Below are 27,733 nucleotides of genomic sequence, written 5' to 3'. Positions count from 1 at the left end.
TATATATATATAGAAAAGCATCACCTTTCCTCATATTTGAAAGCACAACCATCCATGTTTATTGGTTCATACCAAGGTCTAAAAAGCTATTCATTTAGGAAGCATTGCTTCTAACGAACGGACATGAGTACGTGCACCCATACTTTTAAGTTAATCAAACTTTTAATTATGAAATAGACATGAGAGGAGGTAATGTAGGGTCCAGTTCATGTATTTTTTAATGAGTTGACTGCATTCTCAGTGAACTTTGGTACCTATCTGGTACTAACTTGTTGATCCAGTTTTTAAACCCTTTGATTTTCTTTGAAAGATAATGAACTTGATTCATTAGATAACCTAGTTTGTTCAACTAAACGGATCTATAATTTCGCAAAGATGGTAGTTTTTTTGAATTAGTTACAGGAACGAATTTAATTCAGGTCTTTATGTAAATTAAATTAGTGAGTCGATGATACATGCGAATAATACGTGCAGGCTTGTGCATGTGGCTTCGTTTGTGTAAACGGAAAAGTTGTTGCGCACGTAATGTAAGTATTGGATTTACAGTAAATGTTAAATGTCAACACAGTAAAAAAAAATTAATAATAATTTTCATCCAAAAGCTCAGATAGCCCTGTTGGCAGTTATATTAAATATTTAGATCTTGATTACGTTCTTTTTATTTTTTCGTCATGAATGTTAATTTTAATCTGCAATTAAAAAAATGGTTGAAAATATGCAAGAGAAATGAAAGTGTCATCTATTTAGAAGTACTTTTAAAAAATGGGTTAAAAAATGTTAGAACAAATGCATAAAAAAGTGCTCTTACAGCGATCGCGCAATTCATATAATAAAAATAAATAATCTCTGACTGAAAAGAACCGGAACAAAAATCAGAAAGATCATTCAAAACTTTGGCCTAGAGCTGTCTTTTTCCATATTTTCCTTTTTACTTTTACTTTTTTTTTACTGCCTAAGGTCAATAGCTTTTGAAAGCAGACATCTGGGTTTGATAGACCATTGGCATCACTCGAAATACCTTGAGCGTATTTTTTTCATAAAAAAAATGAAAGATATTGTCTGTGCATCTCTGGGGGTAAATAGTAATTTTAAAATGTGTTCATTTCGAGCTCCAAAAGATATACTTACTGTCACATGCATACATATTGTAAAAAAAAATGATAATTTTTACATTTTCATTTACGTTTGCACTTTATTTTAAAGAGCTTTTTTTTTCATTTTTTAAAAGCTTTTTAAGATTTTTTTTTTTTTTTTTGTTCGAGTTTTGTTCGTCTGGTGCCTATTTTTTGTGTGACAACAGTTTTATAAAACCTTTATAAATTCTAAAGGTAAGCGTAGTTTCTTCTGCTTCATAACAGTATAAATTATTACATTTTAACTACGTTGGATAGTACAAATCAAATGGAAGAAGAAGACATAATCCAATAATGAATGAAACATTTTATTTACATTAATAAATATTTATATACATGACAGATTAAAATGAAAAAAAAAAAAAAACAGTTGTTTTGAATGGTTTGAAAAATCTTTCAGGCGGGAAAATATAATGCATCATAAAACATTTTAATAGCTTTTTTTTTCCGATGAACATTAATTGAAATGAATATTTTCTTCTTTAACCATTAGTAAACTACCTTTTTGCTTTAACAGTCCAATAGCCCGTTTTGCGCAAATTTTCAAAAAAATTTATATTTGTGGAAGAATTGAACAACATTCAGAGCAAAACTACAACACACCTGGCTGATTTAGTCTATCTCAGAGGGAAGTATCTTTTGGTGTTTCTAAGAATACAGAAAATTGAAATCAGGTGCAAAAAAAACGTTCTGGGATATCTACAACACTTAATTGCTGATTTTTTTGCAATCTTTAGTACTTAATACTGTTAGTTTAGAAATTTTGACTAGGAAAACATTTCAACATTGTTACAAACCATACAATATCGATAAAATTGTATCTAGTCGACAAGTAAATGACCTATATTTTGCTACGTAGTGCTCTACGTTAATATTTTACTTTTGAAGCAACTTTTCAAGCTGAGTAAATCTTTTAAAGCAACTTAAACGAGGACAATGTCCTAAAACACATATTTTGTGCACTGGAATGTCGTTACATACATTGATATATCTAAATAAGTGTACATAAAAGTTAACACATCTGACCAGCAGTTGTGGATAGACATCATCATAATGAAAGCATAGAAAACGATGGAAGTATTTTTTTTAGTTTAATAATATGTATTTATCAAATTGCGGTCCATCAAAATCAATGAAATGTGTTGAGGTATTACTAAATTAAAAATACACTTCACTTTTAGTCGCTTTTCCTTGCTTTCGGAAGATATAAGTTATTACATAGTAATTACTTAATTTCATGGAAATCGTCTCTTTTGATATAATATCTTCATATATTTTGACTTCACATGAGGTAATGCACACTTTTGTATAATTAGTTGTAAAAAGAGTACAACAAAATGTTACTCGTCTCGTTTCGTCACTGTTTTATTTGCCTGTGAGCAAGTAACATTTTCTTCAAAATCACATATTCCTGAATCAGGATTGAAGAGCAGTCCTTGCTTGCAGTAATGGGAAAATTTTTTACCTCTCGTGCAACGGTAAAATACATGACAGTGTCGAGTGTAGTCTGGATAAAATCCATCTGGTTTGTCCGTACACGAAAAGAAGAATCTTCCTGGAATTCCATGGACATGCCGCGACGATGGGGAGCGTTGTTCAGGTTCGTCAAAGGAAAAAAACTTCGTTGAATTAAACCCGGTTGGCATTTCGCATGGATAATTTTCCTCTAATTCACATGCGGAAGTAATGGGAGTAAAAATTTTACCTTTGGGGCAAGCAAATTTGTATGGTGTGTTATTGATGCAGCCAATGTAATACTTGCAGCCAGATGAAAAATTAGCAACAAAATTGTTATTTTTCCCCCTGCAATCTAAGCCATCGATAGGTTCTGGTCGGGTGCAAGCAACATTTTCCGGTAAATCGCAATTTTTGGTCTCTGGATTAAACAACAGCACACTTGGACAGCTATAAGTCTTTCGTATTGTTCGGAAACAGATATGGAACATTTTGCATCCACTTTCATAATCTGGGAAGAAACCAGTATCGCCTTTCTGGCAAGCGGCGTGTAAATCCCTGTTGGTAGTTCGGACATTGTGAACTTTAGCTGGTCTTTGTTCTATAGTTATTTCTTTATGTAATTCTTCATATGAAACAGTTGCTGGTTGCCCGTATTTTTCAGTTTCAGTAACTACTTGTTGCCTATATGATTTTGTTGGGTTGTATCTTTTACTAGTTGGTGCAATATATATAGAGTTATGAACTCTGGCATTGTAAGGCAAATCGTGATCTTCAGTAGAAAGAGGTGTTTTGTTTTCGGAAGATATTTGATCTTCATCGCCACTCGTTCGGATATTAATATCTCTATCATTTTGCAAATCAGGTGACTTATCCGGTACATAGCTATACATTTCAGTATACAGTTCTTCTGGTCTGTACACATGATATAAGTCATCATTTTGTCTAGATTGCTTGTGTCGAGGAGGTCCTGCTTCATGAGTTCTTAATACAGAGCAACGAACATTATCTTCTTTATCGCACATCATTTTGATCGAGCTAAAGATTTGACTATCTGGGCAGTACACGGGTATTGTTTTACCGTTTTCACACACAAAGTACCGTCTGCAGTTGGAAGCAAAATCTGGATACATACCATCATCTAAATAACTGCAGGTAAATGTTTTGCTGTTATCATGCTCTTTCAAGGTAATATCGTTGCAAGATTCATTAGGGGTTAAAACTCTGCACTGCTTAATGCCATTATCAAACGAAAATCCTGATGGGCACGAATAAGAGAAAGTTTCACCATTAACACAGAAATGAAATTTTCTACAAGATATTTCATCCGCGTAAACCCCATTTGATTTCTGCTGGCAGTTAAAGTATGAACTTCTCTCTTCTATTGTGTTCAGCATTCCTGAAGTAAACAATCTTCGCTGTATGCCCAGTTGAGGTGAACATAACTTCATTATACCACTACACTTCCCATGCATTGAGTCGTACATCATTCCTTCTGGACATATATTTGTAAAACCAACACCATTTCTACATTCATGCCACTCGGAGCAGTTTGGGTCAGTATATATACCGTCATCTCCAGGTAGACATTGAAATGATGCTAAAGCAAAAGGAGCTTTACAATTGCCATTGTTCATTATACATAAGTTACTATCAGAGTCAAATGAAGTACCTGTGGGGCAGTTGTGAAATTTTATGTTACCGTACGCGCAAGTAACAAATCTGCGGCAATCAGTTGAATATAGAGGGTAAAATCCTAATCTATTGTCACAGTTATACGTGTCAAAAAGCCTCGGTGGAAAAATTGAAGTCGAACGGTCGTGGCAAAATACAAAGCTTGATGGCAAACATTTTCCAGTAGCAATGTCGTATAACTCGCCGTCTGGACAATACGACGTGGATACACGTCTTCCACTTAGACAAGCAAAGTAAGCAAAACAACCGCTATCATAATCTGGATACACTCCATCTTGGAGTCCATTGCAATCACTATCCAAAACAGGCGAACAGCTCATCAAAGAAGCAGGCTGACATTTACCATTGTCCGGATTAAGAAGCTTCCCTAGGGGACAAGAACCTTGATGAGTTAAGAGTCCATCAAGGCACATGTAAAAGTCCCTACAGCCTGAATCATAGTCAGGATGTATTCCGCTTGTTTTTCCAATGCATTTATTGGCATCGGGCTTTGAGCACCGAGCATTCGACTCACAAGTCATCGCTTTAGAGTCAAACATGGTATTTGCTGGACAGTTGAATGTTTTTAATCCCCCATTCATACACAACCCAAAAACTTTGCAATCAGCAGCGAAATCTGGATAATAGCCGTCAGGAATTCCTGAACATTGGGCGATTTCTGAACCGTAGCAGCGTGTTGTAGCACTTCTTGTGCATCGATTTTGCCTGGCGTTGTATATTGTGCCATCTGGACAAATGTACTCGGTTATATTTCCTGATCTGCATTCGAAGTAGCGTCTACAGTAACTGTGGGAGTCGATGTAAATCCCATCTTGCTTATTCTCACAGGACAACCTTTCACACAATAGATGATTTGACTTTCGACAAGATCTCGTTTTCCAATCAAAGAACGAAGAATCCGGACAGTTGAACGTTGTCTTCAAACCACCTGAAATAAAAAAACAAAAAATTACAGAATTGTTTGTGGAAGATTTTGAAGTAATTCAAACAAAATACTTTTTAGGTAATATTTTAGTTTATTGTGCTTTTATAGCCTTATTTGAAACTATGATTATTTATAGTGCGATTTTAATCCTTCTTACTCTATACGGTTTCTTGTAAGATATTTAAAATAATGCTTATTTGTTGCTGTGAAGTATCAGTCTATATTATTAAAATCTGACGTTAAACATACGTAAGCAAATAACCAACTAATTATATGTAATTATTCCTGGTTATTGGATCGCAGATAGCTGAGACTTCTGAACTGAGACCACTACCAGTGGATTTGGAAAAATCTTAGGAAGTCAGTTAGAATGATAAGGTACCAATACATCTGCTAATTAAAGCGTATCATGTCTGGGTCACATAAAATAGCAGATTAATTTAAAAGAAAATAAAGCGTATTTCCTGCTTATTTTCATGAAATATTCATAACATATTTTTGAAAGTTTTTCTTAAATGAGGAAACAATAAACATAAAGCCTGGAGTTTAACTGATGGAGTAAAATATTAAATTCATTGAGATTGAAGTAGTAAAAAACCAATTCCATCCGAATGGTAAAAAAATCCCCAATTTTCTTAATTTCCACATGCGAAAAACATGTTTGTTTCTTCTCGTAGACGATCAATAAATGATGCATTTTGTTCTGTTATGTTTGAAAGGGTTTTTTTTTCTTAGGGAATGTTGACTTTATTTTGAATATGTTACATTTGTTCTAATGATGAGAGGTACTGCAGTTGTTTATCAGCAGTAATGACCGCGTTCTAATAAAGGTTTTTAAGAAATGCTGCTTCAATTTATTGGGGATTTGATACGACAACTACCCTTTTTTAACGCTTATACTCAAGTATTATTAACCTTATTTTAATGCGCATGTCTAAGAACTGCTGCAGTTATTCTAAAGAGAAAATAGAACTAAATTCCTCAGTATTTATTTTAAAGAAATCTTTTGACACATATGTGACGTAATATGTGATTTCATTTTTTTAATATGAAGGAATGACGCAGTATTCGAGCTGGGCCGTGCAACGAAAAACAAAACATCGCTAAAACTGTTTTTTACTTTCCATTTATTAACACCAGTAATACGATGTTTTCCTTATACCTAGAAAGACTAGTAACGGTCATTTTGACCGTCATACCCTGCAGATCGCAAATTATTTCTTTTCGGGATTTTTCATCATTGAAAAGGATTTGTTTTGATGTTTAATGATTTAACTTAACATTTTAATCATAATATAACTTAAAAATATCTCTCAGGCCATTTTTTTTTAATTTTATGTTCGAGCAAGCGACATCCACATATGCCTTGCGTAACTGACACTGAGGAAGAAAAAATTTGTATACAAAAAAGGATAAATTTTTTGAGCATAAAATAACTAACAAGTATTTTCAACCATACATGTGATTATTTTCATAAATGCATAAATATCGCAATATATATTTACATTATTTACAAATAATCAACTTTACCATTTCGCTTATAAAAAAAACTGACTTTCTGCATTCAGAACAATTTTTCGATTTTTTATTTCCAGATTGTTTCACTTGACATTGTTCTCGTTTTCCCCTGAAACACTTTATCATTTCTATTAAAACTGATCAGTGCAGGAGACTTGGAAGAGCTCTACTCTTTACAGTGCTCGTCTGCTAAGTTTAACACACATTATCGACACTCATACTGCGTAAAAGTAATTTCTTTGTAAATGTGTCAAAACATTGCTGGCTGCGGGGTCAAGAATATTTAAAAAGTCTTACATCAGTCAACTGTATTCCAAACTGTTTCATACGTTGCCATTTATTTTTTCTCTCTCGTGCTTTGAGAGAGAGAGAGTTCTGCTTTTGAATAAAAAATATCGGCATCTGACCCTTTTCCTTTCATAGCTTGTGTTTATTGGCAAAGCTTTGTCTGATTCTGACTTTGAAGTAGAATCATTTTGTGCAAATCTAGGTTCCAAAAAATTTCGCAATCATCTCATGAAAGTAAATTATTTTCGTCGCTACGAATGTGCTACTTTTCAGATAAGTCAGACTGTTCATCCGAGTCAGAATAAGTTCTCTACGAATTCTGTAACAGTTGTAGGAATTTACTTTCTAAATAAATTTTGACTACTAGCGGTCCTTCGTCGCATTATGAAGAGAATTATGTGACTGGGCACTACAAGAAAAACACATGTTCTGGTGCCCAAAATAGTTCCAGCAAAGTTCTTAGAATCCACCAGTTATAGCAATTTCACTAAGCGGAGAATCACTCAGCAAGAATTTCACTTGCCCTGTAACATGCTTTTAAATTCACATCTCTCAATTGTGCTCTCTGTATTGATAACAGAAAAAAAGATGCTTGCGACCAACAAGTGTTTCGCGTTTTCCAAGCTTTTCAAAAAAATGTACCTGACCAGCAAGTGCTACTCAAATAAACCAATTACAAAATGATGTTACTCATCCTGAAAACCGATAAAAAAAAACATCGTGTACATTTCTGATAACAGAAAAGCGAACAAAACTGGATGTATAATTAAAAGTTTCTTCAGCAGTCAAAATGACCGTAGTCAGTTTTTCTAGGTATTAACATTCATAGCGACTATAATAATAAGCCTAAAGAAATAAAATTAACTTCTGTAAGTTTCTAATAAATAGTTAGGAAAAGACAATGAAAGAAAAAGAGTTTGACAATTAAACGTGGTAATAATGAGTAGCTGAAAATTGTTTGCGGTCAAAATGACCTCTTCCGTCTTTCCAGTGTTTTAACATAACCTATCAATTAAAACGTTTCCAAATTCAATAAAGTTCGACTACCGTTGGAAAAATAGTTATTAAAACTTATTTAAATATTTAAACTTTGCTCATCTTTCACAAAAAAAAGGGGGAAAACTTTTTTTTTTCATTTATTTTTCATTTAACCAAATATTATTAATTTATATACTATCAAGGGAACTGAAAGTTTTGTAACTTATTTTTACAGTTATGTTCAAAGAAAAAACGTTGCAGTATTAAACAGTACTTTCCACTAATATATTTTTCAAAAGAGTTTACACTAAAAACTCAGAGAATGATTTGGTATTGGACACAGCTAACAATAAAAATAGAATAGGAAGAAAAGTTTGAAAGCCGGAAATAGTGGAAGCGCTTGTAATTAATTGACTCCACCTCATAAGTTATGAATCTTCTCTTCGAGACAGTTTCAACTATCTGGAGAATTATGTAAAGTCATCTTAATTGTTTAGAGTAAATATGATTTACCCAAAAGGCACGATTCAAAAAAATAAATAAATAAATAAATAAATAAATAAATCATGCTATGGAGTAAAAGCAAAACAGAGATGTAAGAAAAATGTGAATAAGCGAATAAAATGTTTCATTATATATGATTCTAAATAAAATTTAATGCAATGATTTCATAGGAAGTATTAATAACATAATAAAATTACATATTATGGTTTTAATAAAAAGTTTTTTTATATGTTATGATTTCATTATACATAATTATGTGATTTTATTACATATTATTAATTTCACTAAACATGATATTGTAACCTAATTTTATCTATCAGATATTTAATGTATGTGATTCAGTAATTCAGAAATTAAACTGTGTATCCCTAGATCTTTATCTAAAGAGAAAACTAACTGTTAATATTGCGACCAACGGATGTGCTACACAGTCATATTTTAAAACTAACATGACATATATTGTCGCATTTCTTACTTGTTAAATTAGTATGCTCTCTTCTGTTACATTGATGGAAAAAAAATACGTAACATTTAATAGCATTAAAATATAGGGACTAATTTAAAGCAACAAAGGTGGAAGATGCATAACTCCATCGTTGTCAAACATATTCGGCATCACCACTGAAATAATTTTTGTCTTAAAATAATTTAACTGCAATAAAAACAATAAGTTAAAAAATAAACTTTTTTTTGTGTGTGTGTGTGTGAAAGCACAAAATTGCTACCAAAGAAGTAAAAAAACGTTTCAATGAACATACATTTTTCTGATAAGCAAATATCTAATTTGTCCATTTTAAAAGAGTTATCTTAACTATTGCCTTGTACATTTTTCTCACTTTAAAACTTTCCTCGTTCCAATTTTTTATAATATAAAACCATACATTTTTAAGCTTGGTATTAAGCAAAATGTTTTGTATAAAGCTTTTAACAGGCAGTTGAATGCAATGAATATCTACTCTATGCAGTACTTAAGAAAACTGCTTACATTTTACGCACTGTTCTTTAACGCCTAAATGCCAAGGCATCAAATGAAATTCCACTCATATTGCGACTATTTTTTTTTCTTCATTCCTAAAACATCAGCTCTTTCAGTTAGTCAAAATTACATTTTCCACTATCCCACGCGGATGTTTAAAAAAAATGGTGAAAAAAATAATCCGTCTGTTGGATATAAATTGGAAATGGAAATTTATCATGATCTCATAAAATGTTACTCCCAGCAACATTTAAATCTTGATTGCAGAAACATTTCATGAATATATCAAAGATATTGAGATTCAGACTTCATTTAAAAGCCAATGAAAGTTTTTCTGGTAAAAAATCCCAGGCCCAAGATATATAGCTCTCAGAAGGAAATCGATAATAAACTGCAGGCACGGGATTAAATCGGTCGCTTGAAAACTGAATGACTTTTAAATCAAATGAATGATTCTTCCAGTTTTCCATTTAACACTCCCTTGGGCGCTTTCCTGGGAAAGACGAGGAATTGAGACATAAGAATTTTAAAACATATGATCTTGACTGTGATTGATAAGTTAACTTTTAAGCTCAAGGATGCATACGGTGGTTTTATCCTTTAGATATATGCACCAATCGATATTTCTATAAGCATTATACGTTTTGAAGAGTCATAAACTTATCGAGTTTTGGCCAAATTCTTGTCGAAAACCGTTTTTACTATTCATTTTTAAAGTTGATGTGAGATAAACTTCAAGTGCATATTGGCTTTTGAGTAAAGTGTTTTTTTTTTTTTTTTTAATTTTTAATATTTTTTTTCAACGTGAAAAAAAAGTCATTTTTCTTCCCATTTAATTATTTTGTGTAGGATTGCTTTCTTACAAAGAGAGTATTCATTTATAAAGAAGGAAAAATATAAAATAAACAAACTGAAATAAAACTACTTTTTTAACTACTAGAAAGCATGAGAGCTTCAAAAGCAAAAAAGAAGCCTTACATCAGCTGTATTATACCAATGCCATTCTTAATGTGGGCTACACGATTTTTTTTACTAAATATGAATTTCTTTAAATATAAAAAAGCTATATAGTTCTTAAATGTAAGAAAAACTAGATTTCAATAAATATAATAGTTAAAAAAATTTCAAGCACATGATGTTGAAATGTTAAATACACATGTTCCTTTGTACATTAAAAGTTCAAACACAACTGTTTTGGGGGGGTGGGGTATCGGGGGGGGGGGTGCAGCGCATATATATATTGATTATTATGGAAATATATCACACATTTTTCAAAAAAACTCCAACACAAAGCAAAATTTATACCGACAATGAAAATCTGCACCACTGGATTAAATATGAAACTACACGACATAATTTTACTATTTACAGTACAAAAAAAAAACGTAGTTTGTTGTTAGTAAGTAGTTTTGAAATTTTTAGAATGTTCTAAATTCGGTAGAAGTTAAATGAGCTCAAAAAAGAATAAGACATTTTATTTTTCAGGTTGCTTGAACTTTCATCGTGTATTATAATCAGCATTGCTATACAAGAATTTCTTTAAAAAAATAGGCAAATAGGCGACATCACTCGCATGCTTTACGATTTTTTAATATACACAACAAGAGGGAAATATTTGCGAAACTTTTTTTTTAATAAAAAAAGCAGAAAAATAATATAAGTTCTGTAATGTGAAGTATGTTTTCAAGTTACATTAAATTCAGTCTTTAAATTAAAGTAAACCGAAGAAACGCTTATTCATTACAATGACTTACAAATATAAATTTGTTTTACAAATTTAAAATGGTGGAAATAAATCGCGAAATTCCAAATTTCCCATTGCATTCAAACTTGAAGAGCTGAAGGTTTAGTTAAGAGTTGCTCGGAATACAGTTCTTATTGTAAGATCTTTTAATTATGCGAGACAATTCAAAAATGTCAAAAATGATGCTTAAAAAGTTATGCTGATTTTTTTCAGCAAATCACTTTGAATTTAAGTACAGGTTTAAGCTTGGATATTGAATTAACGATTAACCTTTGCTGTACTTTTTTTTTCAATCAGAAGTAAAGTTTTTATCTGCAAATTTTAGTTCGTCTGAAATAGACAGTAAAACCATATTAAAATGCCTCTTATTAGAATAAATAGTTTAAAGTAAAACCAATATTGAAGTAAAATTGCTCTTAAATACCAAAAAAAGAAATTTAAGATTTTTATTCACCACAGGCATGCTGACCACTTGAGACAGCATGGCGACATCACATTGAATTTTGACGCCAACGACAGTAGCTTGATGACATTCGCGATATACAGCTATACGAGAGCAGATTCGAATAGTATGGATTGCATATATGATTAAATAAAAAGTTAAATTTCCTTTATATAAAGAGTCCTCAAATATACGACAATAGAATCGAAATTTTGCTCTCATTGAAATGAAATGGGAATGGGGGAATTTAACGATTCTTCTTTCTCTACGTCTTTTTTCCTCTTTGCCCGAAATAATTTTCTTGCACTTTACCCAAGACGACAACCCGCACTTTTAAAGAAAAAGGTGAAGCAAATTTCCAAGTCACGATCCCTTCTCTAGATGCCATTAAGGAATTTATTACCTCATAAAAATTCCTTGTCTGTATTGTGGTTTAACCCAAATACCCTTCCGTTTTCGTTTATGGGCTGCATTAAAGCAAGTTTAAAATGTTTCTTTATACATCAGTACATTATATTTTCTTTATTTCTGATCGTAACTGCAATCGGTGTGTTAAAAGGAGGGATGTATAAAAGACATTTTCATCCGACTAATATTTGTTTAAATGCATAAGAAATAATTTGGAATCTAGTATTTAAATTGTTTATGCCATAAAATTTCATTATCATTTTTTTTCTTTTGAAATGCAAGAAAAAATACAATTACATACTTAAATAAATGTCGCAGATTATAAATTAATCTCATTTTAGAACATAATGTTTTTCCGTATACATGAAAATCCAACTCAAATGCCACACATTAATTTATATATATCATGTATCGCACACCTAAGACAACATGTCCAAAATGGTCGATTTTGAGTTATATACATGTCCTGGTACATTTTTATTACTTCTATTAAAACGCAAGGCAGCCCACAAACGGGAAAAAATATAACCCTTTTTTTGACACGAGTCGGTGTGTTATTATAATAATTTAAGCTAAGTCGCATTACATTTGGATTGTTTTTCTCGAAAAACTAGTTTTTGCTGGTGTAGCAATGTTGTACTAGGTGTGCGATATATCGATATCATCACTATATAATATCATTGTGTTATGTATGATGTAATAATTTGGAAATATGTCAGAATATAATATTATTAATTTTTATTATTACAGGTTGGCTCTCTATTTAACAACTTTCAAGGGAGTACAAAAAATCGCCCTTACGTAGAATGCGTCCTTAAATAGAATGCTTTTAAAACTACAGTAGAGCAACCGGGACCGTGAAATATCGTCTTTAAATAAAGTCGTTAAATAGAGCGTCGTTAAACAGAGATCCAACTGTATATAATATTTTGATGAGAACTGCAGATTTCTTTTCCTGAGAGTCAAAATGACCACCGTCGTATGTTTAGGTGTGCGGAGACCGCATTAATGTTAGTGCTAAATCAAACTATCACTCATATTATACTTTTTCTATACTTTAGTGTGCTGGCACACGTGACTCACTGATACTTTCCTAAACATCATATTTCTATGCCTATAACTTATTACAAAGTTATGCTTTTGTTGTCCTTGAAAATGCTAAACCACATTTACTCACCTTTGCATATGAAAAAAGACGAACACCTGTTGCTGAAATCTGGGTACACGCCATCGCTTCCAGTACAATCTTCATCGATCATATGAGACAGAAACACGCTTTTTTGTGAGGAACCTTTGACATCCGGGCACATGTCTCGATCTGGAGGCTTGCAGTGGCCCGTGCTTTGGCTAAAAACAAAACCTTTGGTGCACCAAAATGTGGCGATTTTCTGACCTCCACTGCAAATAAAAAACATTCGGCATGCTTGGGAAACGTCGGGATATGTACCGTCTGGAACATGTTGGCATGCATCTTCGTACAGTAGACTGCTGTTTATGGTCTGTTTGTAGTAACTCGATTCTTCAGGCTTAAAGAAAAACAAAAACGTAATGACCCATTTTTAAAAAAATAAGAATGTTAAATACATGAATTTAAAAAAAAGAAATTATATATATATATATATATATTAAAACAATGAGAAAAAAATTTAATGTGGTATTTTATATCGTATTTTAATTTCAAGGCATGTCAAGCATTTTTGAAACTGCTAAGGATTATGAATTTTAAAAACCAGGTATAAAAAGAGCATTAAACAGAAATATAGATACAAAATGATATTTGTTACATTAATCCACTAAATGAGTTTCGCTGGAAATATTGCGAAACATTTATTATGTTTTAAGAAAATATAAGGAATCAATAATCACTTTTATATTATTCATCAATTATTTCTTTTGTTGATTTTTTTGAAATTTATTCCCAACTATCAAACTTATAACAATTATACAGTCACCACTTTTGTATAATGTACAACAGAGAAACTGGGAAACGTTTAAAAAGTAGTATGCCACTGGCAAAATGAAGAAAGAGCTGGGTAGTTATGTAAGCATTTGGTAAACAAGTTAAGTCCTGGCCCACAACAGAAACAAAAAAAAAAAACCCACGTACCTAAAAGTCAGAAATGGAATATAAACTGAGGCAAATGGAAGGCAACGACACTAGTCACAGACATGCTTAAGACATTGCTCTCAGGTTAATTCAATTTTCTAAACTTTTTAATGTATTTATACTTTTTAAACTATTTTTCTCTCAGTCAACTACATCTCATCTAACGTTTGGCTGCTTCTGGATCCCCTGAATTAGTGAATTATATTTTTATTTCTTCAATTTCGAAAAAAAAGTCCGACCCGCAGTAACAGACACCGACGAATCTGATGTTACACAGTAACAAATAACATGAGAAAATGATGATTAATAGACAAAAATTTTCTCCTCAAAATGCGCAAAAGTTCTTTATTTTTAGAACTAAAGTCTTATTAAATTTAAATGAACATGAAAAACCATTTGACTTGGTAGTAGCAGTTCATAACCTTCCACCACTTCCTTGCAAATACTAACTGGCTGATAAAGTTCACTCTGATAACGTTAGATAGTTGTACCGTATTTATGGGACACAGCAACATCAGTTTTAAACGCCTGAAAGGTTTATTATTTAAATGTAATTTTATGACAAATTTTCTGGACCTTTGCCTTTTCTGCTGAATGTACCCAAATCCTCATACGATTAACAAAAAAGTAAAAAGTTATACTTTTCTAAATTGTTGTTTCGGCGATTTTATTATGTCTTAGTGAAAATTTATTGCTTACTGGTTACGATATTCTAATTGGCTTAAATAATAATCAAGATTGCCTATTGTTTTCACTTTGACTGCAGATGCATTCACTTAGTGGTTGTTAGAGGGATAGTCACGTTAATCATTGCTTCATGTACAGATAGGACTTCAGTCAATTTAATGTTGCATAGCTTGAAATTACTTCTTAATTATTGTCGATAATTTTTTTTTGTGTGTTTAACTGTAGATTTGGATACTATTATTTGGTAGAGAACAGGCCAGTATTATATTTTTCCTACGTTTATCGTTTTTATAATTAAATCATTAAAAATATTGTGATGCATTTGTTTACCATAAGGTACAATAAACTAATTTATTTAAAAAACCGTTCTAAATACATATATATACATCTTAAAACTAATTTGAAACACGAGGATATTTATTGTAGAATTAATTAAAGCACTAAAAATGCGTAATATGTTTATTTGGTTTAAAAAATCATTCATAAAGAAAGTTATACAAGCATTAATTTGCCACGAAGAGCGTAGTTCAAAATCCAAAGAATTACTTCAATTTTTCGGGGAACGAGAATAGATTGAAGCACGACATATTTTCAAAAATCCTGTCTATACGTTTTCAAGTATCTAATTAGTGACCACGTTTAGAATTATATAGCATGATTATAACGTTAATTTTGCATAAAATGTGAAAAGATTTAAAAATATCACAATCTTTAAAAAATGTGGCATTAAACATGTAATTAAAATATTATACGTTTTATATTTCTTCCTATCAAAACATGAATAAAAATCAAAAATAATTTTGCCATTTTTTGATATTAAACACTAGAGGTAAAATTAGTCTTGAATAGTATATTAACAATTAATTTATTCTCGTCCCACTATAAAACTACTTTCGTATACTATACAGTTACACACTAAAATATTTATTTTTAATTCATAGATGCAAAATCTGTTAATGCTATAAGAGAATATATTTCTAAAGAACTATTTCGTTTTTTAAAATAATTTTTCTATATCGGACTTCGTTTTGACATGCTTTTTTCCACTATACAAAACGCTTATTTTGAAGAATTCTATTAAAGTTTGGCCCAAAATTAACACTTCCATTGAAAAGAAAATTATTAATGGAACTAGTTATAAATTTGATTTCATTTTGTATTAGCTTTAGTACTAAAATTTCTATAAAATCATTAACCACTTTAAAACACAACAAAAAAGGAATGATTAAGTGTTCTAATTCGTTTCTGTTGCATTTTAAACTAGGGCTATTGCGAGATTTTTCTAAAGCCGTGCTGAAATGTTAAAACGGTGTCTTTGACACATTTTGCAGTCTTAGTTAAGAAAATACAAATCAGATTTTAAAAAGTCGATGGTAGTAAACAGGAAAGTAAACTCGTTTAGTTCTGGATGGAACTTCTTGTTAGTTTCAAGAAATAAGAAAAAAAAAATATGAATAAAAATAGAAATACCATCTTTCGTAGACTGTATATTGGCAGAAGTCAGACATAATCATGACTGAATCAAAAAGAAATAAATATAAATCCCAAATATGTTTACAAGGACGGCGGAGTTGAACTCCGACTTCTAGGATTTTAGTGCCTTTGACTCCGACGCCTATTCCCTAAAATCAGTACAACTCCGGGTTTAATGAATAGCCTTGGCAGAAAAGATTCGGGAAAAAAATGACCGACTCTGACCCTTGACATTTAAAGTCTATGAAGTAATGATTGTTGAGTTAATTTTCTTGCATTTTCAACTTATTTATTTTACTTTTCTAAACGGGAAATAAACCAAAATTCCAAGTACTTTTTTTGTTTAAAGAAAAACAGAAGCAGACGATTAAATGCTTTGCAAAAATTAGATGGACATTTTATTATTTGATTGTTTATTTTTTAAAGTTTTTTTTTTCAAATCCTCGGCATTTTTCGGATGAAAAGGGGGGGGAGAACACTAGGAGCGCTTTATTTATACCGCCCCCCCCAAAAAAAAAGACGATAAAACGATTGTTTTTATTTTTTTCCATTTAATATATTTTTTATTGGACTTTTATTTTACTTGTTTCTTCTTTAGAAAACGAGTTAATATTTTTTATTAAAAAATATATAAATACATATCTTAGCTGCATTTTTTTAAATGTACAACTACTTTATTTGTTCGTTCATTTTTTTACACCGAGTCTATTTCATCAGATGAGAGCAGCATATTTTGTTTTAAAAACTAGCTTAAAGTGTTAAAAAGGTATGTTTGATAAAATTTACAATCTTAGCTAGTTAAGAGAACATTGATCAAATGCTAGAAAGTCAATGTTGATGTGAGAAAGTAGACTAGTTTAGCTCTGGAAGGAACTTTTGCATTTTCTTCCTTCCTTTTTTTCCAGACCAACTGGCCCCGGCCAAAAGTTGGGTCTTGGTAACAATTAAGCCGATTAGTCAGGAGTCTGCTATAATTTGAGAGTGAGTTGATCCTAATGAAGAGAAATAACTTGCTCAAATTTCCCTAAAATAATCTTTGCACGTAGTTCATTTACCATTACACCGATTCCAAAATATATATATACAGTGGCGTAGCTACGTTTCTGCCGCCCTTTTGATGGGAAATAGTTCATACATTAAACAGTCAAACGTGTTTTTAAAAGATTTAAAGATTTTAAAAAAGAAAAAACCTTCTTATTTTTCTTTCCTTTTCCTTCTTATTTTTCTTGCAGAAGGAAAAAAAAAGGAAATCAGAGCTCCACCGAAAAACTCCAAAAGTGAAACCAAAATTGTTAATTTAATCAATTTTTTTTGGTAACAACTTATAAAAAAGAGGCTTTGAGCTCCCTCCAGATTTTTTTTCTTTTTTAATAAGTTTTATGCTTTCTTTGGTGACGATAAGGGGATTGGGAGTTCGCAAAGAAATTTTCCGAAAAGAAGCCTTAAAAAAGCAGTTTTAGGCTATCTTTGGATACGTGAAGACATTGGGAAAGGTTCAGCGGCGCTGTCCAGAAAGCTGTTCAACTAAACTGAAAAGCACGTAAATGTAGGCTGTATGTAGTGGTGTAAGGGTCTCCCCTAACTCCAACAAAGACTGGATTTTCCTTCCGAAATATTTTCAAATTTGAAATCAATTTTAGTTTATCTTTAATGACGTTATAGAGAATAGGGAATGTACGCGAGCTCTCGAGAAATTTTCCGATGTCGAAGTTTCCAAAACGGAATTGTATGGTATCTTTGACGGCATAAATTTCGGACTATTTCCAAAAAGGTTGGGAAGTCAGATGGTTTTCCTGTCTCCTTACGAAACGTTTTGAAAATGACGTCCTAAAAAAGCCGTTGTTTGACGGACAACGTCATGAGAGAGAGAGAGAGTTCGGAGGGGGGTTTCCCACTCGAAATCTTTTTCGAAACTCTTGCTCATTTTAAGCTCTTCATCCCTGAAAAAAGAAGGCTTTGCGGTCTTCCCTTTGAAATTTCTAAAAACGAAATTTGGAGCCAACTGTGATGACGTTAGGTTCGTGCACATGGGGTCCCTACCTTAGAATTTTTTTGAAATTTCAGTTTCACAAACCCAACGTTAAGCTATTTTTGGGGACATTGGATGCGATGGGGGTTTTAAAATTCGAAGTTGATGTCCTTAATACAAATATAAGACTATCTTTAACGAAGTTAAAGGAAAGGTCAGGGCTTGCCCGCCCTCAGGAATTTGTTGGTATTGAAATTTTAAAAACTTAATATTTGGCTAAAAGATTAGATGTAAAGGGATGGGGTGGGAGTTATCCCTTGGAAATATTTCGAGACTCAAGACCTAAATCTGCACTTTTGGGCTGTTTGGTGACGTTAAGGTATAGGAAGGCTCTTCCGGTTGCTCTTCCCGAAAAATGTGACACCACCCTCAGTCTGTAGCTTCAGACGCAGGAAGAGAAAAAAACAAACAATAAAATCCTGAGATGTAAAAAAGACCAACACGTGTTTTGTATTTGAGTAATTTTATTATCAAAGTTGTACCTCAACCTTAGACTTAAAAGACCTTTTTTTGACTCCAAAAAAAAAAAAAAAAAAAAGATCAAAAACATGATTTACTAATTGGGGAAACGCGTTAAATTTTTTCTCATCAAAAGTGTGAAGTTGCCGCCGGGAGCGGACCCCCTCCGCCCCTCCCTAGTTACGCCACTGTATATATATATATATGTATTATTTAAAATCTCAATCATAGGTAGCACAATGGCAAGCGTGCGTACTAAACAACAACAAAAAACACAAAAGAATATTAATAATGTAAAATGATAGCCATGTAAATATGAAAAGTTGAACAATATGAACACGTTATCAAAGAGCTGGAGCAGTTGGCATAATATATTTATATATTATAATACTATATATATATATATATATATATATATAGTCATTAAAGTCTCTTATCACAGGATAAAAGTTCTCTGTTGCCATTCTCCTCCGTAAATCTCGGAAACTCATGTTGAATCTGTTGAGAATTTTATCACAAACCCTACTAACACTAAATAGTGTATAACGTAAACATTCATTTTCCAAAGTAACTCATTTAACCATGCATGCACAGCAAACATTAAGCGTATGCAAATTAGAAACTGTTTACCGCACTGAAATACCATGTTCATTAAATGTGCTTCGGAATTCTAGCTGAAGACTTATCCATATAAATTTAGAGTTACGGCAACACTTTACAGGTTATTTTCTCATTTTAATTGCACGTTCTACGAGTACGTATATATATATATATATATATATATATATATATATATATATATATATATAGAGAGAGAGAGAGAGAGAGAGAGAGAGAGAGAGAGAGTAAAAAGGTTAATAGCCCTTTAAACTTGTAAATTTTTCATACTTTTCACAAGTGCAAAGTTAAGTGTAAATGCAAGATATGTTGTATTTTTGTTAAAGTGTTAAAGTTAACAAAGCATTGTCATTTATTTTACATATACTGAAGGTTAAATGAGTAAATTTGATGAATTTTATGAAAGTTTTTTTTTTTTTTTTTTGATTTTTTTTGTTTTGGTTTACTTCGATTTTGATTCTTAAATTAGTGAACTAAAACAACCCCATTAAATGTGTTATCTTAAACCAAAACAAGATGCTAAAGTATTGATTTCTTTTTAAATACCCCTTAACTAATTTTTCAAATGAGTTTCGAGTATACTTATCAAATAAAACTGTCATGGTATCAAAAATTAACCTCCAAAATATCAAGTATTTGAAGCAGTTGAAAGAATGCACTTAACCTCATTTTATCCGCAGTTTATGTTTACCATCCGCAAATTAATAATTTGTACACTGGATGGTAAATATTATTAAACGTATTTCACCTGACAAGATGTCAAAAGTTTAGGAATTTTGAATAAAGTTTCACTTATTACAAGTTCAAAAAGAAAAAAAAAACTGCTCAATATTGTTGAAAGTAACTCGTTATGAGTAGTATTTGTAATGACTGACTTTTGTTTTTGACTTTGATATCTGTGGAGTGGGATTGATTTCGGAGTAAAGGAGTCGGAGTCTAAGTCGTTCGAAAACATGCCATTTCCGACTCTGGGTTTCTGTTTTTTCTTTAATTTTCACTGACTCTCCTTGCAATTTTTAAAAACTGACTACCAATTAATTTAATTACATGTATTAAAGTACTACTAATAAAAAAATAACTCATTGTGGCAACCAGCTGGCTTGATTGTTTGTCAAACTTTCTGTAACAGCTACTTACGCCGCACTCTTCTAGCTCGCTTATTTTTTAACTTTATTTAACTGATAGCAACTGTCAGTCAACAGTTTTGTTGACTAACATTTTATAAGTAATAACTCTCATATAAAAATAATACTATAAATTTTACCTCTAGACTATAAATTTTACCTAAAAGGAATGTATCGGTTGAGAAAGTCGGGAAACTTCTGACGGTGTTTGGTAAATTTTAATAAGTGTTGGCACGAAAGCGCAAATCCATAAGATCGGATAAAATATAAATGTTTTATTTATTACTATTTTTTAATCTAAAGACTTTATCTAAGAAAACTTGGTTATCACTAAAAATGCAAAATAAAATCAGTACATGATTTATTGGTTACAACACTCTATAATTGTCGTTAATCCGCAAATATTCATATCAAGGTTAATTCTAAAGCTGTCAGTAAAATTAAAATTAAATTGAGCCAAGAAATGTAGGTTTAGTAAAAGCTATTTGTACAAAGCTGTATACCGCAACATCTTGTGCAAAATTTGCTCCGGACGTACATATACCCAACCTCTCCACGCAATATAGTGCAATATTTTCGTTGAAATTTTTAAGATGAAATTTAAGATTTATTATTGATGAAATTTTTCAGAATTAAAGTATTTCATTTTTTGGAATTTCATTCACTCTGAAATTAAGTTGAGATGTCACCTACCAGATGGGTGTACCCGGGAGAGAAGGGGGGGGGACCGCCATTCTCAAGAAAAGTTTTTTGACTTCGCAAAAAAGTTTTTCTTACAGCTTTGAAAAATTGAAAGCACAGGATTTGATCAACATCTATTTATTAAACATTAAAGTGGAACAAATCAATCCTTTTCATTTTTTAAAAATTGGATTTTTTAGTAATCTCACTTTAGAAATCGCAACTATTGGTTAATTTGATTTTCAAATTGAACTTCTAACGTTGTATGCATCTTAGGTTTACAATAAAATACAACGCGAAAATTTCATAAAAATGAAATTGATGTTTTAATCTCTGTTTACGGGTTTCCCCCCTTTTCCTATGAGGGGGGATTCGACAAAATAAATAAATTAATTAAAAAGCCGGTGTCGGAGTCGGACGTTTCAAAATCCAACAGTCAGAGTTGGAGTCGGCCATTTTTCTTCCGACTCCGCAGCCCTGGATATTAAACACACCTAAGCTTTGAAATTTCTTCCCACAAAATTATTACCTTACTAAAAAAGTTATGATAGCTGCTACAAATAAAAAAAAAGTTATTTTAACTGCAAGTTGCACTTAGTGGTCATGAAAGCCTGCAAAAACTGTTGGATGGTGATAACGCAAAATATTGGGGACAAGTTTTAACTATGCATTAAACATATTAATGTATGCACTCAAGCAAAATAAAAAAATTATTTCAAATAAGGACTCGAAGCATAAAGATCTGTTTTAGAGATACAGTTTATTCATTAACTAGCAAAAGTACCCGGCGTTGCCTGGGTCAGTTATGATTTTGAGAAACAGTCGCTACTTTCATTCGCTTTTTGTTTTAACTGAAAGAACTCAAAACACCCCACTTTGATTTGATTCAAAATCGAACTTCTTCCTTACCAATAAAGTAAAATAGCAATAAGTGTAAAGAACAAAATAGTATTCAGTTAAAAACGAAAGCACGACATTTAAGCACATTAAATTTGAAGAATTTCTAAAATATAAAATTTCACTTGTTTAAATATATTTATCAGTTAATATCTTTTTTTTTTTAGTATAAAATGTTTTCTATATGGCTATTGCTATACACACGGTTTTGAAATATGTAGCCGCCCGTAATTCCAGTATACTTGCCTTAGTTATTTTGGGAAATTTCAGCTATTGTAGGTTCTTGATGCGATTGAAAATGTTACCAAATTTCTGGTAATCGTTTTGGGATTCGAAATTCGTTTTGGGATCCGTTTCCAATGGATTTGGGTCCGTTTCCGATTCGTTTTAGGATCGAAATAAGTCTGGTAATCGTTTGAGATCTTGGATAATGTTGACACCCCCTCCCCTACTTTGTAAAACTGTCTGTTATTAATTTTCACCTATGAGATATTGTCGCCAAACACTGAGATATTTTTGCTGACCATAAAATGATGCTCAACGCTTACATCCGTAATGTTTCCGAAATAAGTTGTAAAACTTGGCGAGTGTTTGAAACTGTGCACAAAGACAAATTAATGGAAGTTTTGAGCTGGTAATAGATTTGCCTAATTTAGTTAGCGAATTATTTTACATTTTAACAAAAGTTTTAAAGATTCTTTTAATTGCGATATTTTGGTTACATGGTGAAAGCCGAACTATGTTCTTGTTTCTATGAAATCAATCTACAGTGGCCGCCGCTTACATGAATCACGTTTGTTCTAAACTGTTTCGATAAAGCGGCTAGTTCAATAAAGCTGGATTTTCTTATGTTTTTGACGATTTGATTTATTAAAGCGGTTGATTTCAACGAAACACTGAAACACTGATTCAATTAACCGGCGTCCACTGTAAATATTTAGTAAATGATTTCCAATTGCATGATGCGTAAACTCGTTTGTAAGTAATAAACTTAAAGATATTTTGAAAAGACTTTCTCCCAGAATTGGAAAAAATAAGGCTTTTCTGCCTCGGTATGCACAATCGGTAAAGAAATAAACACTTTCTATTTTCTAACTGTTGCCAAAATCAATTGTCTTTTTACTTAGTCCTTTTATCGATTATTGGCATAGATGAGGATGGAAATCCTAAGAAGGCAATAAATTTCATGCTTGCTCCAGAGAAGCCTGTATTCAAAATTTTCATTATGATTGCAAATAATATTGTCGTTATAAGGCAAATAATTTTTGTAACAATGGAATTTTATATTTAATAATTTAATGGGGAAATTACATGAAATTTACTGTCTTCGATCGTAACTTTTTTAAACTAAGTTTTTGAGGAATAAATTATAGCCTATGTTTCTCCTTGATAATGTAGTTATCGATGGTGAAAAATTGTTAAAATCTGTCCAGTAGTTTTGAAGATTACCCCAGATATAGATACAGAAGTAGCCATTTATGTGTAGAGTATAATACATTTTTGGCTGTCTAGTTTTATTATTAAAGACATAAGTTCTGATTAAGGATTATGAATGGTAATGACATTTTAGTATTTATATCAAATCTCCGCACAGATTTGCACAAACAAGTATTATTTAGTCTTGCTAAATGCTTGTTATTTTGTTCTTTAGAAGACGACAAAAAATAAAAAATAAATAATAATAATAATAATATATATATATATATATATATATATATATATATATATATATATATATATATATATATATATATATATATATATATATATATATATATATATATATATATATATATATATATATATATATATATATATATATATATATATATATATATATATATATATATATATATATATATATATATATATATATATATATATATATATATATATATATATATATATATATATATATATATATATATAGTATCCACTACGTAATATGGGGTTAAAATACATCGATTTACTGAGAGTTCAGACTAAACAATTGAAATACGCGAAATAAAAATACTATAAACTATTTATAAATCAAGAAATGTATTACCTCTAATCTGCTATCGCAAAAGGCGCTTCTTAAGAACAGGAATATTAAAACTAGGCCTGTAAATGAAAAAAATGCATTAATAATTATGGGATTAAAAATAGATGCACTGCAACATAAACGAATATTTTCTTAATTACAAGTATTTGATTTTGTTTACCATTCACCAATGTTTTTTATTTAGATGTAATGTATTGCCAGTGGAAAGTTTAGCTATTTTGATTTAAATCTTCAATTATTGTAATTTTATACGTGCCTTATGTTCCTCTACTTCATTTAACCATAATTTAATGTTTTGTATTTGATTGCATGCGTAACATAATCACGTCATTTGCGAATATGGCGTCTCTTTTGATCATTTTAATTTTTACCAACTTGCGTTGCGGCATTTTTTTTTTATCTTATACTGACTCGTGAAATGTGGTATATTTTTGAAAATACGCTGAAAATGGCTCACATTACTGTGTCAACAAGGAATGTAAGAAATGTAATTCAAATAACAAAGTCAAAATATAGTAAAAGGATGAAAAGTAAATATATCTTTTGTCTGAGAGAGCTCAACAACTTGCATACACGAAAGAAATTCTTAAGTTGTTTCAAATCAACTCAGAGTTGGGGCCTGATTTGAAAATAAAAAGGTTCGAATGTGCTATATAATTTATTTTTTTCTAAAACATTATGCGCTGGAGTTGATTTGTAAGTACTGAGATACGAATGTTCAATGAAAACAAAATAAGTAGGGTAGAGTGAAATTGGTTAAGATAACTTACCTTTTTCAAATGGAACAAATTGGAAATTTGTTTTGAAAGTTGCAGTGTATAAAGAAATAACAATATATTTTATAAATGGCTTGTAATGAACTATTATTTTCATTTTCGGAAGCAAATTTTTGCCTTAAAAAATTGGAAATTTGGACTTTGAGGTACGTGGGGCTAAGTAGATTTTGTTTTCTAATAAAAGTTTTTATTTGTTTAGAAAAAAATAGTTTTTACCAAATTAATGAATAAAAAATGAAGGAATAAATGATAAATTAATAAACAAGATAACTAATTAATTAAGTAATTGATAAAAGAGGAAGAAATTAATGATTGAATACAAGAGTGAATGAATAAGAAAATAAAAAGAAGGAATGAAGCAATAAGTGAAGGAAAGGAAATGAAATAACAAATGAATAATTACGTGTGTTTTAATGAAGGAATGAATAGGTAAATGAAATAAGCTACTTCACTTTGCCTCATTCACTTTTCCCCGTGGGCACTGGACTAATTGCGCTGCTTTAACAGGACAATTATTATGTCTGTAGATTTAAAACTGTACTGGACACCAATAGACCTTAGGGGAAGGTCGTTTAGTATCGGACAGCAGGTAGTATCGAACAAGGCTGCTTCATAATTTTCCCGCTAGGGGCAGCACGTACTGGGTCAACATAGTGTGCCGTATTGGAGAAGAAAGCCATAGACACCATATTGGTTCAAATCAACCGATCGTTCTGGTGTACAAAGCTAGTTCTTTGTTTGTTGAGAGAATTGCAGTGCACGAACTTAATTTCTGGGGCATATATTTACACATAGAGTAAGTTACATTGTTTCATTGTTATACTTTTAGACTGATAGCACATTAATCTAAGTATTATGGGCTATAAAAGTGTCTAGCATAAGTAATAACTTAGTGGTGGTTAAACAACTGTAGCTTTACAATCGGGTTGTATCGAAAAAAGCAATTTTGGGTTGTATCGGACGAAGTTACCAACATCAAAATAAAATACTGACGGTGTTTTTCTTTGACTAACAGGTTGAAATGGAAAAATCACGACATACATGGGATGAGAGAGAAACAAATATGAAAGAAAGCCATTGAAAAAGTTGGATTTAATAAAATGACAATTAGCCAATAGGCTATATTTTTCAACTTTTATAAAAAATTATTACTTATATTAATTTTTAGACTTGCATACTATTCTAAGTTAGCAACTACACTGCAAAAAATAATTGTTGTTTTTATAGAAATATACTGCATTTTCCTGCAGTTTAATTCTGCTCTGCCAAATAACAGAGAAAAACTGTAAAAATATTTTAGATTGCGCAAAACGATGCGCAAAAGGTGTTTCTTTCATACGGGAACATAAACTAATGAATTCAAGATATTAGCAGTCATGTTTTTTGATGATTCGGGTGTGCTAAAGCAGGACTGCTCAACTGTAATCCAAGTTAAAGGTAAGTGCTGATTATGTTATTCATTCCCTTTTCCTCAAAATATAGTTTTCTTTATCATCGAGAATGTATGTAAAATAAGTTTATTTTGAAATCGCAATTCGTATCCCAATATTCGTTGATGCTGACTTTGCAATTTCTTATAGTTGCTAAGTTGCAGCGATTGCTTTCTAGCAAAAATCTGAGTAGTTGTTGTGATTCTGAATATTTTACTGCACGTGTGATAGTTTTTAAACATTTTCTGAAACTCAAATTTTATTTAAAAATAAATCAATTCCTTTCTTGATCGTATTTAAAGTTATTAGAACATTAAACTTTGTGTACGACTACATTTTGTGTTATATACTATGTCCGTACTTAAAATTTAAATTTTTATGTTCTCTAGTGAATTTTTAGCATATCGCGATTGACTTCTTTCTTCTGTTTTTTTTTTTTCTTTCTTATGTTCAGTTTTAAATTCTTTAACATTTTGCATTTAAAAATTTTATTGAAAAACTTTACGTCATAGCGTCAGTAGCTTTTATATTCTGTACATAATTCGATGAATAAAATGTAAATAAATAAAATAACAACGTGACAGAGAGACATGCAAATAGTATACAATTTACTGATATTTTTTGTTGAAGAATTTGACTCTGTGGAAATACAATACTCTGATGTCTGAACGACTCAAAATTCTCTGAAATCTGGAGCCAGCTTTCATACTTATCGGTCGAAAGTAAAATAATATTAATTAAAAAAATCATCAATAAGGAACTCAAAAAAAAAAAATAAATAAAATAAATAAATAAATAAATAAATAAAAATAAATAAATAAATAAATAAAAACTTAAAAAATAAGCATCTTAAAATACAAACACGAAACCCTTGTGTTTTAAAAGTTTTATATTTGCGTCAGCAGGATATTAAAGTTTTACTTCAGGAAAATTGTACTAGTACCATTGAAACTTGTGAACGTAAAAATAATTTTAGAAACTATATTTAAAGGCACTCGATTGGAGGTCACGGGAAGTCTCTATGACCTCCCCAAAAAAGCCATATTGGGAAAATTTTGTCTGGCTATTCGGGAAATTTGGGGACATTGTAATGTTGCAATTTTTAAATTTTTGAATGACCAAATTTCATTAGATATTGTACTTAATTGTGCGTACTTAATGTGTGCATACACCAGTATTTTATTAATCGGCAAATATTTAAGTTCCATTTGGCAAATTGAGATTATACGTCTTCCCAACACATTTAAGTTCAGGCCGTGCCTATCTATATTTTAAAATTTTCGGCTTTTCATTTCTGATCTGGCAGTGTTTCGTTCTCGTAAAAATTACAGCTTTTAAATTT

General features: G+C 31.1%; 1 protein-coding gene across 1 annotated transcript in view; it reads right to left on the bottom strand.

The window, feature by feature from the left end:
• Window positions 1–1,491: 1,491 nt before the first annotated feature.
• LOC129231358 (uncharacterized) overlaps window positions 1,492–27,733 on the bottom strand; it is a 76,066-nt gene continuing 49,824 nt past the window's right edge. The window contains exons 2-4 of the mRNA XM_054865689.1: window positions 24,189–24,244; window positions 13,244–13,592; window positions 1,492–5,211 (exon numbers count right to left, since the gene is read on the bottom strand). Of these exons, the coding sequence (XP_054721664.1) occupies window positions 2,474–5,211; window positions 13,244–13,592; window positions 24,189–24,244 (3,143 nt within the window). The 3' untranslated portion in view covers window positions 1,492–2,473. The remainder of the gene's footprint in view (window positions 5,212–13,243; window positions 13,593–24,188; window positions 24,245–27,733) is intronic.

Source organism: Uloborus diversus, chromosome 1 (genome assembly GCF_026930045.1).
Source record: "Uloborus diversus isolate 005 chromosome 1, Udiv.v.3.1, whole genome shotgun sequence".
NCBI lineage: Eukaryota > Metazoa > Arthropoda > Arachnida > Araneae > Uloboridae > Uloborus > Uloborus diversus.
The sequence above is the reverse complement of the archived record's forward strand: the minus strand, read 5'-3'. Positions and strand labels throughout refer to the sequence as shown.